Source organism: Heloderma suspectum, chromosome 4, assembly GCF_057233095.1.
Source record: "Heloderma suspectum isolate Gila_16-S chromosome 4, 16-S_ref, whole genome shotgun sequence".
In the NCBI taxonomy this organism is placed as follows: Eukaryota; Metazoa; Chordata; class Lepidosauria; order Squamata; family Helodermatidae; genus Heloderma; species Heloderma suspectum.
Genome location: NC_139461.1, coordinates 166,409,028 through 166,422,976, shown reverse-complemented (window position 1 = coordinate 166,422,976; position 13,949 = coordinate 166,409,028). Strand labels below are relative to the sequence as shown.

At 44.9% G+C, this 13,949-nt stretch overlaps 1 protein-coding gene across 1 annotated transcript in view; it reads right to left on the bottom strand.

Moving 5' to 3' along the window:
* The window catches only part of DDR2 (discoidin domain receptor tyrosine kinase 2), an 81,788-nt gene that overhangs the window by 32,950 nt on the left and 34,889 nt on the right, over positions 1-13,949 (bottom strand). Inside the window, exons 6-10 of the mRNA XM_084851135.1 lie at positions 12,708-12,804; positions 9,934-10,117; positions 8,503-8,746; positions 5,140-5,202; positions 1,026-1,156 (exon numbers count right to left, since the gene is read on the bottom strand). Coding sequence (XP_084707261.1) covers positions 1,026-1,156; positions 5,140-5,202; positions 8,503-8,746; positions 9,934-10,117; positions 12,708-12,804 — 719 coding nt within the window. The remainder of the gene's footprint in view (positions 1-1,025; positions 1,157-5,139; positions 5,203-8,502; positions 8,747-9,933; positions 10,118-12,707; positions 12,805-13,949) is intronic.

Below are 13,949 nucleotides of genomic sequence, written 5' to 3'. Positions count from 1 at the left end.
TGAACCCAGCATGGTTTTCTCAGTATGGTTCGTTAACCATGCACAAGCTGCCCTGAGAAACCATGGCATATTGATGGGTTCTTCAAGGTGGCTTGTTTTCAAAGTGGCTTGTCATGATGGCTTATGCATGGTTTGTTGGAAAGTGCTACAGAGCTGCCTGGCAAGATAGCGGCAAAAATCCTGTTCACTCCTCACAATCTCACTAATGATATCCCCTCTATTACATCCTGAAATGACACTAGTCAATTTACTCCCTAGACAGCAACACCTTTTTTTCATCTTTGGGAGATTTGCACATATTTAACCTTTTTCCCCCACCTTTGAGGAGACTTGTGCAATTTTTTTAAAAAAAACTTTTGGGAGATTTACACAAATTTTCTAAAGCATAGTAGCTACTGTGCTTTAGCGAATTTGTGCAAATGCCTCTCCAGTTTTGTTTAAGTTTAATTTTTGCAAACATCCCTGAAGGTGAAAAAAAACCTTACATATGTGCAAAGGTGAAAAAAAAGCCACAAAAACATTTGTGCTTATCAGCAGAGTAGTGGAATAAGGTGCTGAGGCTGTGCTGCAAAAGCCCACGGGATACACGATGGGAGTGGGTGGGAGGACCAACAGGGAAACAAGCCACGGCAAGCTGCAGACTGATTGTGTGTCAGGAATAATGTTGGTTAGTGAGAGAACAACCAATCCACTGTAGCTTATTTTCAGGGTGGCTTATCTTTACATGCAAATCGGCCCATAACGAAATCCAGTTACTGAAGGGGTCCTAAATGGATTGTTTCAAATCTTGATACTAAGCTCATATTTTCTGTACATTTCTACGCACACTTGGGGAAAAAAAATCCATATTTCATGTGTGCCCTCAAACGCTACCTTCTATGGGAGGCCACTTCATTAGCCACGTTCAATAAAAATACGTTAATCCCGAGTTCCAGCCATTGAGCGAGCCATTCGCTTTGGCAATTCACCCAGTTCACAATTATGTTCGTAATGAAGACATGCCATGCATCTGTCTGCAGTCTTACCTTTTCCAGCATTTTCTGCCAAAACTGCCTCCAGAGGATGATTACAATGATAGCTACCAGGATAAAGATAATGGCCACTAGGCAGCCGATCAGGATGCGGGTATTGCTGTCATCCAATTTGAGGGTTGGATCTGTTAGAAGAGGGAGATGAATGATGGCCATGTACTGTGAGCTTTAGGTGAATTTATGAAACCAAGGCTCTCTGCTGACAAACCATTATTGCCTATGCAAGCTGCCATCTCTTGTCCTGGGTTTCACCCCCTCCCCCTCAAAAGTATTCTCAGTGTCTTCCCGGACAGTTTATAGTCCAATCAACGTGTATTAGTACACAGGATCCAAATTTCCTTCCTGTTGTGGAAATATTGCATTTTCCCGAGCATTAAAACCAATTATTATTATTATTATTATTTCAATTTATAACCTGCCTATATACAAATATTCTAGGCAGCATATAAAATTTAAAACAATTTAACAAAAAAACCAACAATAAAAACAACACAGCATAAAAATAATTTACAAGAATCAACAAAGAGGAATGAGAGTTCTAAAAAGGGAAGGCCTGCTGGAATAACAGTCTTTAATGCCTGCTTAAAAACCTTCAAAGAGGTCAGCAGGTGCATTTCAACCAGCAGGTCATCCCACAACTGAGGGGTGGCAAAGGAAAAGGTCCTCCTGCGTGTGGCTGCCAATCTCACATTAGGCAGCCACAGCAGATAGCCCTCAGAGGACCTTAGGTGGCAGACTGGGACATAGGGGAGGAGGCACTCCCTAAGGTACCTTGGGCCTAGACCATGTAAGGCCTTAAAGATAAGAACCAGCACTTTATATTTTGCTTGGAAACAAATAGGCAGCCAGTGTAAAGATTTTAAAACCAGTATAATATGGTCTCCATGGGGTGTCCCAGAGACCAACCTGGCTGCCATATTTTGTACCAGTTAAAACTGCAGTTGCTGGGAAGATGCAATTTCCCCCCTAACTGGTGCCACAACTGTGGTTGTTTTTGTTGTATGAATTCTGGAAAGTGACTGCATCATTGCATGAATATTGCACCACCTGTTAAATAGTTACCAATTGGATAGGACAATTGCCCATCAAGAATAAAGAGCATTTCCACTATTAATATGGATGCTTGTCAATTAATCTGTTAGATAGTGCCTGTGATATTGCAAGTGACAAGCCATAAAGTGTACTGCTCTGGCTCTCAGTCCATTTCCAGGCACAATTCAGAGTGCTGGATTTAACTTTTAGAGACATAAGCAGCCTAGAAACAGGGTACCTCAAGTACTGTGCTCTCCTGCATAAACAGGCCCAGACATTAAGACCATCCTTGGATGCCCTTTTTAGAGTTGTCCCCCCCACCTTTGGAGAGAGGCAGTAACTGGAGGCAGGTGGTAACCAGAGTTAGGGTCTTTAGCCCTTTAATCTGTCAAGAGCTGGCTGTTGCACTTACCTCTAAGTACTGAAAATCCTATCTCTAAACTGTGAATAGAAGCCTTTCACTAGAGGCATGGTTCTTAAAGAGGAAGGTAGGTCTCCTTACAAAGATGTGGACAGTTACTGTGGAAGGCATGAGAAGAAGCTAAGAACAGAGGCAGAGCAGGAGGAAGAGGAAAGGGAAAAGGCTTAAAAAGGCTGAGAGAAAAATATATAGAGTAAAGCTGATAAGAAATACCTTTTCTGAAGGTATGGGGAACATCATTTACTGGTCCCTTTAGTATAAAACTAGGATGCCTACAATTGTCTATAATCAATGCCCCAAGATGTATTTTTAAATATGAATCACAATGGAGAGAAGTACTGCATTATGTTTTTTTTTTACTTCAGACTAGATGCAGAGCTGGTGTTTTTAACATGAAAGAGGATTGCTTTTCTTGCTCTAAAATAGGTCATATGCTGGTTGATTAGTCTCATTTCACAACATGCTTCACTTTACTCTTCTGAATAAGGGATATACTTACTACCTGTTGACTTTCCATGGGTGATCCTGGGCACACCCACTGTTTACACCCTCAGTGCTTGTAAGCCTCCAGACTCAGAGGGTTACAAGCATCCAGTGCAGAGCAGGAGTGACTGAGGCAACTGTCGCCTCCCCACTCCTCCCACTCTGCATTTCTGCTAGACGGGCTTTTTTGCCTGTCTAGCTGGGTCATTTCGGAGGGGGAAGGAAGGAGACTGAAGGGGACTCAGGACAGGTTGTATCCTGGCCTCTCCAGTCCCCTCCCCTCCCCGCCCCACCCCTTTAGAATGGCCCCTTTACCCCCTCTCTGCGGTCAAGTTTCTGACCTCAGAGAGGCAGCTGGCATAGTTCTTTCCATGCCAGCTGCGAGGGGGATGGGGAGGAGTGCGGATTCCCTCCTCCAAGATCAGAGTGCTTTCTCCAGGCTTGGATCTGGGAATCCAAAGTATCCTATGGCCCCCCAGATGCTGTCTAGGGGACATGGGATTGCTGTCTTAGGGAGCAATCCTATGGCCCCTAGACAGCATCTGGGGGGCCACAGGATGTTTCAGATTCCCAGTGCCAAGGTCGTAGACACCTATGACCTCAGAGCTGGGAATCAGAGTTCCCTGCCCCCTCCCCATCAGTGTGGAGGGAACCATGCCAGCAGCATCCAAGAGCTCGCGAACACACGCTCGGAAGGAGGGGAAGGGAGCATGCCAGTGGGTGGGGACAGGACTGCTTACATCGTATCCCCAGCCTCCTCCTCTCCTGCTCCCGAAGCCTCTGCTAGACAGGTGAAAACACCCCTCTAGCTAAAATGCTGAGCAGGAGGTGTGAGGCACCTCCCGCTCTGCACTGGATACTTGTAAGCCTCTGAGTCCAAAGGCTTAAGAGTATCCAGGGCAGATCTCATAGGGTTGCCTCCTTAGTGTTGTAAAGAGAAGAGGGCATTTATATTTGCTTTATATGCTAAGTGTTTTATGGATGTGTTTTTAGTTGCCCCCAAGAAAGATCCTGTTGAGTGGAAATAAGTTTGGACCTGATAAACTGTTCGATTCCCTGGACAGATGAGGTTTCCCTGTTCTCTTTTGATACTTTTCCTCCTCCTCCTCCTCTTTAGTACTGCTGTGAACTGACCAGGCACAGGGGCTACTCTTACATCAGCTTGGGCCAACCAAAAGCATCACCTTTATGGCTCTTGTAAACAGAAACCCTACTTATTGTAATTTGCTTATAAACTACTTTCTTTGCAAAAAATATGTAGCACGAGAAAACAGGCCAAAGTGCAGGCCAGTGCCAGGTTTTGAAATTGCTTACCACTTGCTGGAAAGGATAGAGGACAGTAATTGTTATGACTAGGTGTTAAAATGGGAACAAGAATGTCTAGCTGTGTGCTAGTGCTTAGCCCAGCAAGGTAAGATAATTCTTTAAAGAAAAACACACAGTGTCACCCTAATCTAACATCTGGTGGCAATGTCTGGGTATTGGGACACTTTTGCCAAGCAGGGGTAATTGGACACTTCCCCAAAGTGCTCGGCGTGTGGCATGTAAGGAGGGAAGGGGCATCTGCGAACTGCCAAGGCTTCCCATAGGAGAGCCCGGTGTAAGTCTGTTGTGTGTGGATGTGCCTTGAATGGAGCAGTATTTGGTTCCTAGTAACTGTGCTTAGGATATCATCCTTTCTTGCCACAACTGGAAAAGAACCAGAGAGTAGCTCCTCTTCCCATCTAAGGTATTGTCAGCCAGGAAAGAAGGAGAGACTGTGAAGAGGAAATATTATGCTGAACTTGAACCAACACCTATGCAATTATATGATCAACTTTCTTTGCACATCTGCAATGCTATGTTTTGTACATATTTAACCTCATACTTTGTACCTTCTTTATAAAATGACATTGTGTCATTCCTCCTTTTTGCTGCCTTTTTCTGATCCTGTGTATTGTGCTATTACTCCATTTTTATTTATATATATATATATATATACACACACACACACACACACACACAGACGCCCCCCCCCCCCATGGATCCTACTGGCACTGTTTCTGAGAACATCCATTAATCACTGTCATCAGAAAAGCTGCCTGGACAACTAATTAGCTCTTCCACAATATTCCAGCTAGACCACTTGTGCTGTGGTCCATATTCCAAGCTACTAGAAGGTATCACACATACCATAAGTAGTGGGAGTCACTGAAGACTCAGGAAGGGCTCCAGAATTGTTGTACATGGCTGCATCTAATAACAGACAAAGAAGAAAAAAGCATTATCCATATAAACAGTAACAAGCAGTGACTTTTTCAAACATTCATTTGTAAACTTTAATCTGATTTTCAAAAGTACACCACAAGATAACTTGGGTAAACTCAATATATGATGGAACAGTAACTCAAAGGCCACCTCACCTCACCTCAATGCATTTGATTCCTGTAATTTCTCTATGGCATGTATGCACTAACCCTGCAGTTCACATAAGCCCAATGCTCTGTTAATTGACAAGTAAGGATTGTGTGTTATTATTTATAACAAAATGTATATCCAGACTTTCTAAGCACATGGCAATTCAAGGCAGCTTAGAGCAATAAAATAAAGACTAATCTAAATAAACTTTTAAAAATACAATCAAACAACAAAGGAAGAACATAAACAGTAAAGCCCTAGCTTCAGTAAAGGCCCTAGCAAAAAATTGTCCACCGACATAATCCTGTTTTCAATGCACACTCAAAAGCAAACCATGAGTGGGCCAGACATCAGTCTCTGGGGAGATAATTCACAATCTGAGTTTGTTGTTTGTCACGACTCTTCGTGACTTCATGGACCAGCCCACGCCAGAGCTTCCTGTTGGCCGTCGCCACCCCCAGCTCCCCCAAGGTCGAGTCTGTCACCTCCAGAATATCCTCCATCCATCTTGCCCTTGGTCGGCCCCTCTTCCTTTGGCCTTCCACTTTCCCTAGCATCAGCATCTTCTCCAGGGTGTCCTGTCTTCTCATTATGTGGCCAAAGTACTTCAGTTTTGCCTTTAATATCCTTCCCTCAAGTGAGCAGTCTGGCTTTATTTCCTGGAAGATGGACTGGTTTGATCTTCTGGCAGTCCAAGGCACTCTCAGAATTTTCCTCCAGCACCACAGTTCAAAAGCATCTATCTTCCTTCGCTCAGCCTTCCTTATGGTCCAGCTCTCACAGCCATAGGTTACTACGGGGAATACCATTGCTTCAACTATGCGAACCTTTGTTGTCAGTGTGATGTCTCTGCTCTTCACTCTTTTATCAAGTTTTGTCATTCCTCTCCTCCCAAGAAGTAAACGTGTTCTGATTTCCTGGCTGCAGTCAGCGTCTGCAGTAATCTTTGCGCCTAGAAAGACAAAGTCTGTCACTGCCTCCACGTTTTCTCCCTCTGTTTGCCAGTGATCAATCAAGCTGGTTGCCACAATCTTGGTTTTTTTGAGGTTTAACTGCAACCCAGCTTTTGCACTTTCTTCTTTCACCTTCGTCATGAGGTTCCTCAGCTCCTCCTCGCTTTCAGCCATCAAAGTGGTATCATCTGCATATCTGAGATTGTTAATATTTCTTCCAGCGATTTTAACTCCAGCCTTGGATTCATCAAGCCCAGCACGTCGTGTGATGTGTTCTGTGTACAGGTTGAATAGGTAGGGTGAGAGTATACAACCCTGCCGTACTCCTTTCCCAATCTTAAACCAGTCCGTTGTTCCGTGCTCTGTTCTTACCGTTGCTACTTGGTTGTTATACAGATTCCTCAGGAGCCAGACAAGATGACTTGGTATCCCCATTATGATCCACACAGTCAAAGGCTTTAGAATAGTCAATGAAACAGAAATAGATGTTTTTCCAAAACTCCCTGGCTTTCCCCATTATCCAGCGGATATTGGCAATTTGGTCTCTAGTTCCTCTGCCTTTTCTAAACCCAGCTTGTACATCTGGCAATTCTCGTTCCATGAATTGCTGGAGTCTACCTTGCAAGATCTTGAGCATTACCTTACTGGCATGTGAAATAAGTGCCACTGTTCAATAGTTTGAACATTCTTTAGTGTTTCCCTTTTTTGGTATGGGGATATAAGTTGATTTTTTCCAATCTGGTGGCCATTCTTGTGTTTTCCAAATTTGCTGGCATATGGCATGCGTCACCTTGACAGCATCATCTTGCAAGATTTTAAACAGTTCAGCTGGGATACCGTCGTCTCCTGCTGCCTTGTTATTAGCAATGCTTCTTAAGGCCCATTCAACCTCACTCTTCAGGATGTCTGGCTCTAACTCACTGACCACACCGTCAAATCTATCCCCGATTTTATTATCCTTCCTATACAGATCTTCCATATATTCTTGCCACCTTTTTTTTTATCTCTTCTGCTTCTGTTAGGTCCTTGCCATCTTGTTAGGTCCTTGCCAATCTGAGTGCCATGATGGAAAAGGCCTTTCTTTCACCCCCATCACCTAATCTTCTGTCAGTAGAGTCGGGGGAGGAACAAAAAGACAGGCCTCAGAGGCTAAGTTCTTGAGCAGAATATGGGAGGAAGCCATTCCTGAGATATCATGGTCCCAGGCCGGTTAGGAGTTCTCAACGGCAGCACCTTGAATTGTTCCTAGAAACAAACTGGCAGCCAGTGAAGCTGGCATAGAATTAGCATAATATGGTACATCCTCCTAGCTCCTGATAACAATCTGGCAGCAGTATTCTGGGCCAATCAAAGTTTCTGAACTGTCTCCAAGGGCAGCTCCATCTAGGGTGCATTACAGTAATCCAACCTGGGGGGTAAGTGCTGCATGAATTACAATGTCTAAGGAGGGCTTCTCCAGGGAAGGACACAGTTGGACAACCAGAAAGAGTTGGAAAAAAGCATTTCTGGCTAACTATCTGATCCACTAATCACGTTCTTTCCTGGAGAAGTCAGTCCTGGCCATAGTCATTCATGCTGTAGTCGTGTCTATGCTCAATGGAGCGTTTACACATATTCACCATTTCAGACATTACAGCAAATGCATATATGGCATGTGAGGCAGTGGTGGGTGGGGCATGAGTCTGTTCTCTGAACCCACTTTGCAGCATGTATAGAACAGTCCCACTGCCTCGTATAGGTCTGTACAATTTGTAGTGCACTGAACCACATAACACATCAGGCATGTATGGCAACACACCAGGGAGTTGTTAAATCCCCTGTTTTGCCGCTTAAAGGACTGACTCAGTATAAGACAGCTTCCTATGTTCACCTAGTAGACTGCATTTCGTTTGATGGGTCACACACAAGTCACAGAGTTAACAATCTCCCCCTTTCTGAGGTCCTGATGAGCTACAAGGTAGTTTCCCTATGTTGCTGTGTCCAGATGTAGGAGAAGGTGTAACTGCATTTCCTAGCACATCAGCACTTTTGGCAGGGATTCCAGAGAAGTTTGCAGATTGACAGTTCTATAAGGTGAGCAAGGATTCCTGGCTCCCTCCTAAAATAGATACCTGACCTATTGGCACACAAATGCAAACACACGCATGCACACGCCACAGTTCCAGCATCTGTCCCTGTGTCATACCTGACTGGAAGGTGATCTCGCTGAACATCATCCAGGTGTCAGCAAAGTAGAACTGGCATTTGATGGCACTGGCCATGCGATGGTGTAGGGGCACTGTGACAAAGCGGGCACTGGGGTTCACATCATCTAATACCAGCACTGAGGAGATGGCGTTAGGCTCCCATTCATTTGCTTCAGAGCGGAAGTGGCATTGCACCTCCTTGAAAATCTTCACCCCGTTGGCAAACATGTTGTTGCAGTGAACCTGTGCAGTGGAGACAGGAGATGAGTAAGCAGGAGGTGACGCATTCCCATCGAGTCACCCTAAAGTGCTCCAACTAAGGTTGCCACCTTTTACTAGTGCTACTGCAGTACATTAAACACTAGCCGGAGACACAGAAGTTTAGCAGGTGAAGCTTTTCCTGGCATGGGGATTTGGGGTGAAGATAGATGTGACAGAGCGGCAGAGTATATTTGATAGAAACTTTGCTACACACAACATAAGCACATTGTTTTCACCCTGAGGTAAGCTCTGAAAACCTTCCCTATGAAGAAAAACTAAAATGTTTGGGGCTTTTGGGTTCAGAAATGTTTGGGTTCAGAAAAAGGATGACTAAGGGGATACATGACACAAGTTTATAACAGTAGGAATAGCATGATGGCAGATATATTTCTCCCTGTCTCATAACACTATAACTTTGGGTCACACAATGATATTGATTGGCAGTAGTTTCAGGACCTATTTATATGATCAGCTGCCCTGAGACACATAGCCCTTCAAGTCATTTTGGTTTCTGATTTGCTTACATAATCAAGGGATTAAGGGTTAATCCTGCAGCCCTACCAGAACATTTTGCTTCTGTTTCTGTGGAGTGATTAGGTCTGGCTCCTTTAGATGACGAAGGTGACATGGAACTGAAAATGCCCTTTTTCTGCAGCCTTGCTCCTGGGGTTTTCTATATTAGTCAATGGAATGGCGCCATCTAGTGGCAGAATTATTGCGATACTATGGAAATGGCATTAAAAAAATATTCCAGTTTATCTCCAATCTTTTTAAAGGCGAGATAGCCGGGTAAAACCACAGGAAATGACCTGGAGGTTGATGATGTCGTGTAAAGGACCCGCAAACCTCCGTGAATGGCCAACCACAAGCACATGATAAATGCCTCGTGTAGAAATGGCCTGAGTCTATTTCATCCTGGGTGAGTATGTACACAACAGTATACTCATGGGGTGTTTCTAGATGAGACTGTTATTCTGCGATCACTCTGCCTCATTCATGGAATTTTACATGGGGTTGAGATATAACAATAGTCACTCAGTGTGTAGAATCAGCGAGCTAGCCAGAAACATGGCTAGAGGGAGGGAATCCTGCCCATGCCCTCTCCGAAAGGCACTCTGTGGCCAGTCGAAGGGAAACACAGGAGCAAGCATTAGATTTTGGCAACTAACCTTCATGATGGTGAAGTTTCTGATCCGGTCAAATTCAAAGATGATTTCCACATGACCATTGGTGGTGCTCTCATTGCGCCAGCCAACATAGTCATAACCAGGCCACATGTGGTATTCGTGGGTCTGACTGAAATCATCCAGGCCTGAAACCCCATCTGTCAGCTGGCCAAGTCCTTCACTCATGCTGGTGACAGATAAAAGAGAAGGAAACAAGAGGATGAGTCCCAACATTTTCCTCCTGAATTTCAATAAGATTCTCTCTGCCCAGATTGGCAACTAAAGGAGACTGATTATGGGCCTTCTTCACCATTGCTTAGGGGTGGGGGGCTGATTCAGTGGATGTAGAACATGAGGCTGGGGACCTTAGTGAAGGGCCAGTTTAGCCAGAGAGAGACAGTGAATTCTCATATTATTTTGTAATGCATGCATTCATTTTTGCCAAGTTTTGCGTGGCTCCCGGTGATTCCCCCAACCCCCATGATAATTTTTTGGTAGGACTGGAGGGGCTGTTATGGGGAGGGACAGCCCCCGAAGTCCCAGTTCACACATGGAAACAACCTTGTCATTCTCTAGAAACCAGCCACAGTGTCTTTGCTATGTCATTTCTGTGTGACAATTGCTTTTGTGACACATGGAAAAATTCCAAAGTATCACAGATATTTCTAGAAAATTCACATGGTTTCTGATGCAATAACTTGCAAATTTGTCCACATGGGAGCTCTATCATATACGTTGTCCCTTCACAGGATATGCTATGAGGGGTTTGCTGTTTGTCTGCTCAAATACCATAATAAAAGTTAATAAAACAGTTCATTTTTAAGAGGTTACTTTGCCCCACAAAAATAATGTAGCATAGACATTGTATAAGGACTTAACCACATGAAAAATGAGAATCAATCCCATGTCTCTGATCGAACTGGGGGATGGCTGGATCTGGCTTTGAATTAGGTAGAAAGGTATAGAAAGAGATGGCTGACAGACATTTTATAGATTTGATCTCATTTAATTATTTACAAGTTTCTAAGGGATATTTGAGGGGCTATAGCTTAATGGTATATGCAGAGTACATCATGAGAAACACTGGGTTGGATGAATCACAGGTCGAAATTAAGATTGCCGGGAGAATTATCAACAACCTCAGATACGTAGACGATACCACCCTAATGGCAGAAGGAGAAGAGGATCTAAAGAGCCTCTTGTTGAGGGTGAAAGAGGAGAGTGCAAAAGCTAGTTTGAAACTCAACATTAAAAAAACTAAGATCATGGCATCTGGCCCCATCACTTCCTGGCATATGGAAGGGGAAGAAATGGAAGCAGTGACAGATTTTATTTTCTTGGGCTCCAAGATCACCGCAGACGGTGACTGTAGCCATGAAATTAAAAGACGCTTGCTCCTTGGGAGGAAAGCTATGGCACACCTAGACAGCATAGTAAGAAGCAGAGACATCACCTTGCTGACAAAGGTCCGTATAAACAAAGCTATGGTTTTCCCAGTAGTAATGTATGGCTGTGAGAGCTGGACTATAAGGAAGGCTGAGCGCCGAAGAATTGATGCTTTCGAACTGTAGTGCTGGAGAAGACTCTTACGAGACCCCTGGACTGCAAGGAGGTCAAATCAGTCCATCCTAAAGGAAATCAACCCTGAGTGCTCATTGGAAGGACAGATACTGAAGCTGAAGCTCGAATATTTTGGCCACCTAATGCGAAGAGAAAAGTCACTGGAAAAGTCACTGATGCTGGGAAAGATTGAAGGCAAAAGGAGAAGGGGACAGCAGAGGATGAGATGGCTAGATAGCATCACCAATGCAATGAATATGGACTTGAGCACGCTCCGGGAGAGAGCGCAGGGCAGGAAGGCCTGGCGTGCTATGGTCCATGGGGACACGAAGAGTCGGACACGACTTAACGACTGAACAACAACAACAAATAGCTTAAAGGTAGGTCCCAGGTTCTTTCCATAGCATCTCCAGGTATGACTTGCGAGGAAAGCCCTGGAAGGCACTAACAGTCCATGTAGGCAATACTGCTAAATACACTAGTAGTCTTGCTCAGTAGGAGAGCTTCCTATGAGAAGGACTAGGGCTTTTCAGTCTTGGGCAAGGTTGCTCGTTAGCAATGGAACTGATCACATTGATATAGGGGTAAATTAATTTTCTTTATCTTCTGTCAGCAATTAAGTACCCATTTAGCTAGGGATGATTATTTTCTGTTATTCTGAACAGAAGAACCTGCTACAACAAGTTTCTAGCCCTCAAAGTACTGGAGATATATTTATACTTTTTCAGGTAGTACCTGTAGAAGGGTTCTGTTTTCAGGGGATAGAGCCCCCATCACAATCCCCAAATATCTGTACCTGCTTATATCACTGTTGCTGCCATCTCATCCCTCTTCCCCAAACCCAATTCTTGCAATTATCAGATTCTCAAGAGAGCAGGCAAATAGAGCAGATTTTCACAAAAGAAGAACCTTTGGCTTAATTTGTAACATTTGGGCAGGACACAAAACATGGGGGTGAGGTTGCTGCACTGAATGCACAGATCTGTCTCTAACCATAAAATATACCACATGGAAGCCTGGAAGAAGCTGCTGGAGGGCCAAAAGATTATGGAAAATACTTAGTCACACTTCATAATTTATTTTTATTGTTTTAATGTAAAAATATTGCAATCCTCCTTGGGTTGCCTGGTTTCTTCACTTTGCAATATTAACTGGGCTTAAAACTCTTCCCCGCCCTACGCAAACCTTTCCTAGCCGTATGACAATGGAGAACCCACCTGTAACCATCATAGATTGAATCATTCAGGTAAATCACGGTGCCACCAGGTAGAACCAACTGCTGCCCTGCTGGAGCGCTATATGAAACCAGCCCATCTGTAAAGGGGTGGAACAGGGGGTTATTTGTGCGCTGCTGCTGCTAGTGAGAACACAGATTCAGAAAGAAGTCCACAGACACAGAGCTTGCAGTTTGGGAACAGACCCACCTCCATGGCCAGAAGGCCTGGCTGCGATCTAATCGTGTCACACCAGAAGTGATGGGAGGCTGTGTAGGCATCACTTCCATCTGCAGAGGAGAGCTGGCACAGCACTGTGGCACAGAGCCAACAAATGGATCTCCTGCTGTCTTTTTCTGTCATTAAGAGCAGCTGCGGAACCTCCCCCACCCCACCCAGCCCGCCCTTTCGGTCAGAGCAGCAGCACTAGGGAAGGGGGTTAACCTTTTCCCCCATGGCATTTCCCCAAATTAAATTGCCCTCCAATGGGTGGGGGGCAGTGGCTGGGAAGACAGGCATCCATTTTGTACCTGTCTCCTTTCCAGAGAAAATAGCAGCCCGGGGGCGGGGTTAAATTGGAGAAATGGCAAGGGAGAAAGGGTTTTAAAACTTTTCCCCAGTGCTGTGTCCCTGATCCTCCCACCCCCAGTGGCTCTTTGTTTTGATATTAGGAAAAAGGTGTCTGCATCAGAGATCTGCGATGTCTAGTTTGGCTGCAAGCAGACGTGTAGTCATGGCGGGTCTCACCAGGTGAAAACCCAGCACTTTTTCTGAAGCCGAATCCCAGCCAGGTCCCACTCCCAGCCTACTGCTATGGGGAAGGCGGATGGAAGAGCCTGAGAGGCTGTAGCAAGCCCTAGAGTGGCCGCTGCTGTTGCTATTGCAGGCTGCAGCAGCAGCTACTCTCTCCTGAAGCACCTGGCATGGAGCAGGAAGAGCAGCAAATTTTCTCTCCCTCTCCCCTGCCCTGAGAGCCGGACTGGACAAGGCAGCCTTGCCTGGCAAAGGGTTAATTTACCCTCTCTTGCAGCCCTCCCTCCCTTCCTCTGTGATGTAGCTGCCAGATTCCTTCGCTGGTATTGCTGTTAATGCTGTGCCTGAGACTGTGCCTGCACGGTTGCCATCCAGTTTTGGGGAAGGACTGTCGCCAAGGGACCCTGCGCTTCTGGAATTGCCACTATACTGCTGGCTGTAAGCATTCGCATGCTGCCTCTGGCAGCCTTAGGCCAATATCACCCTTTACTG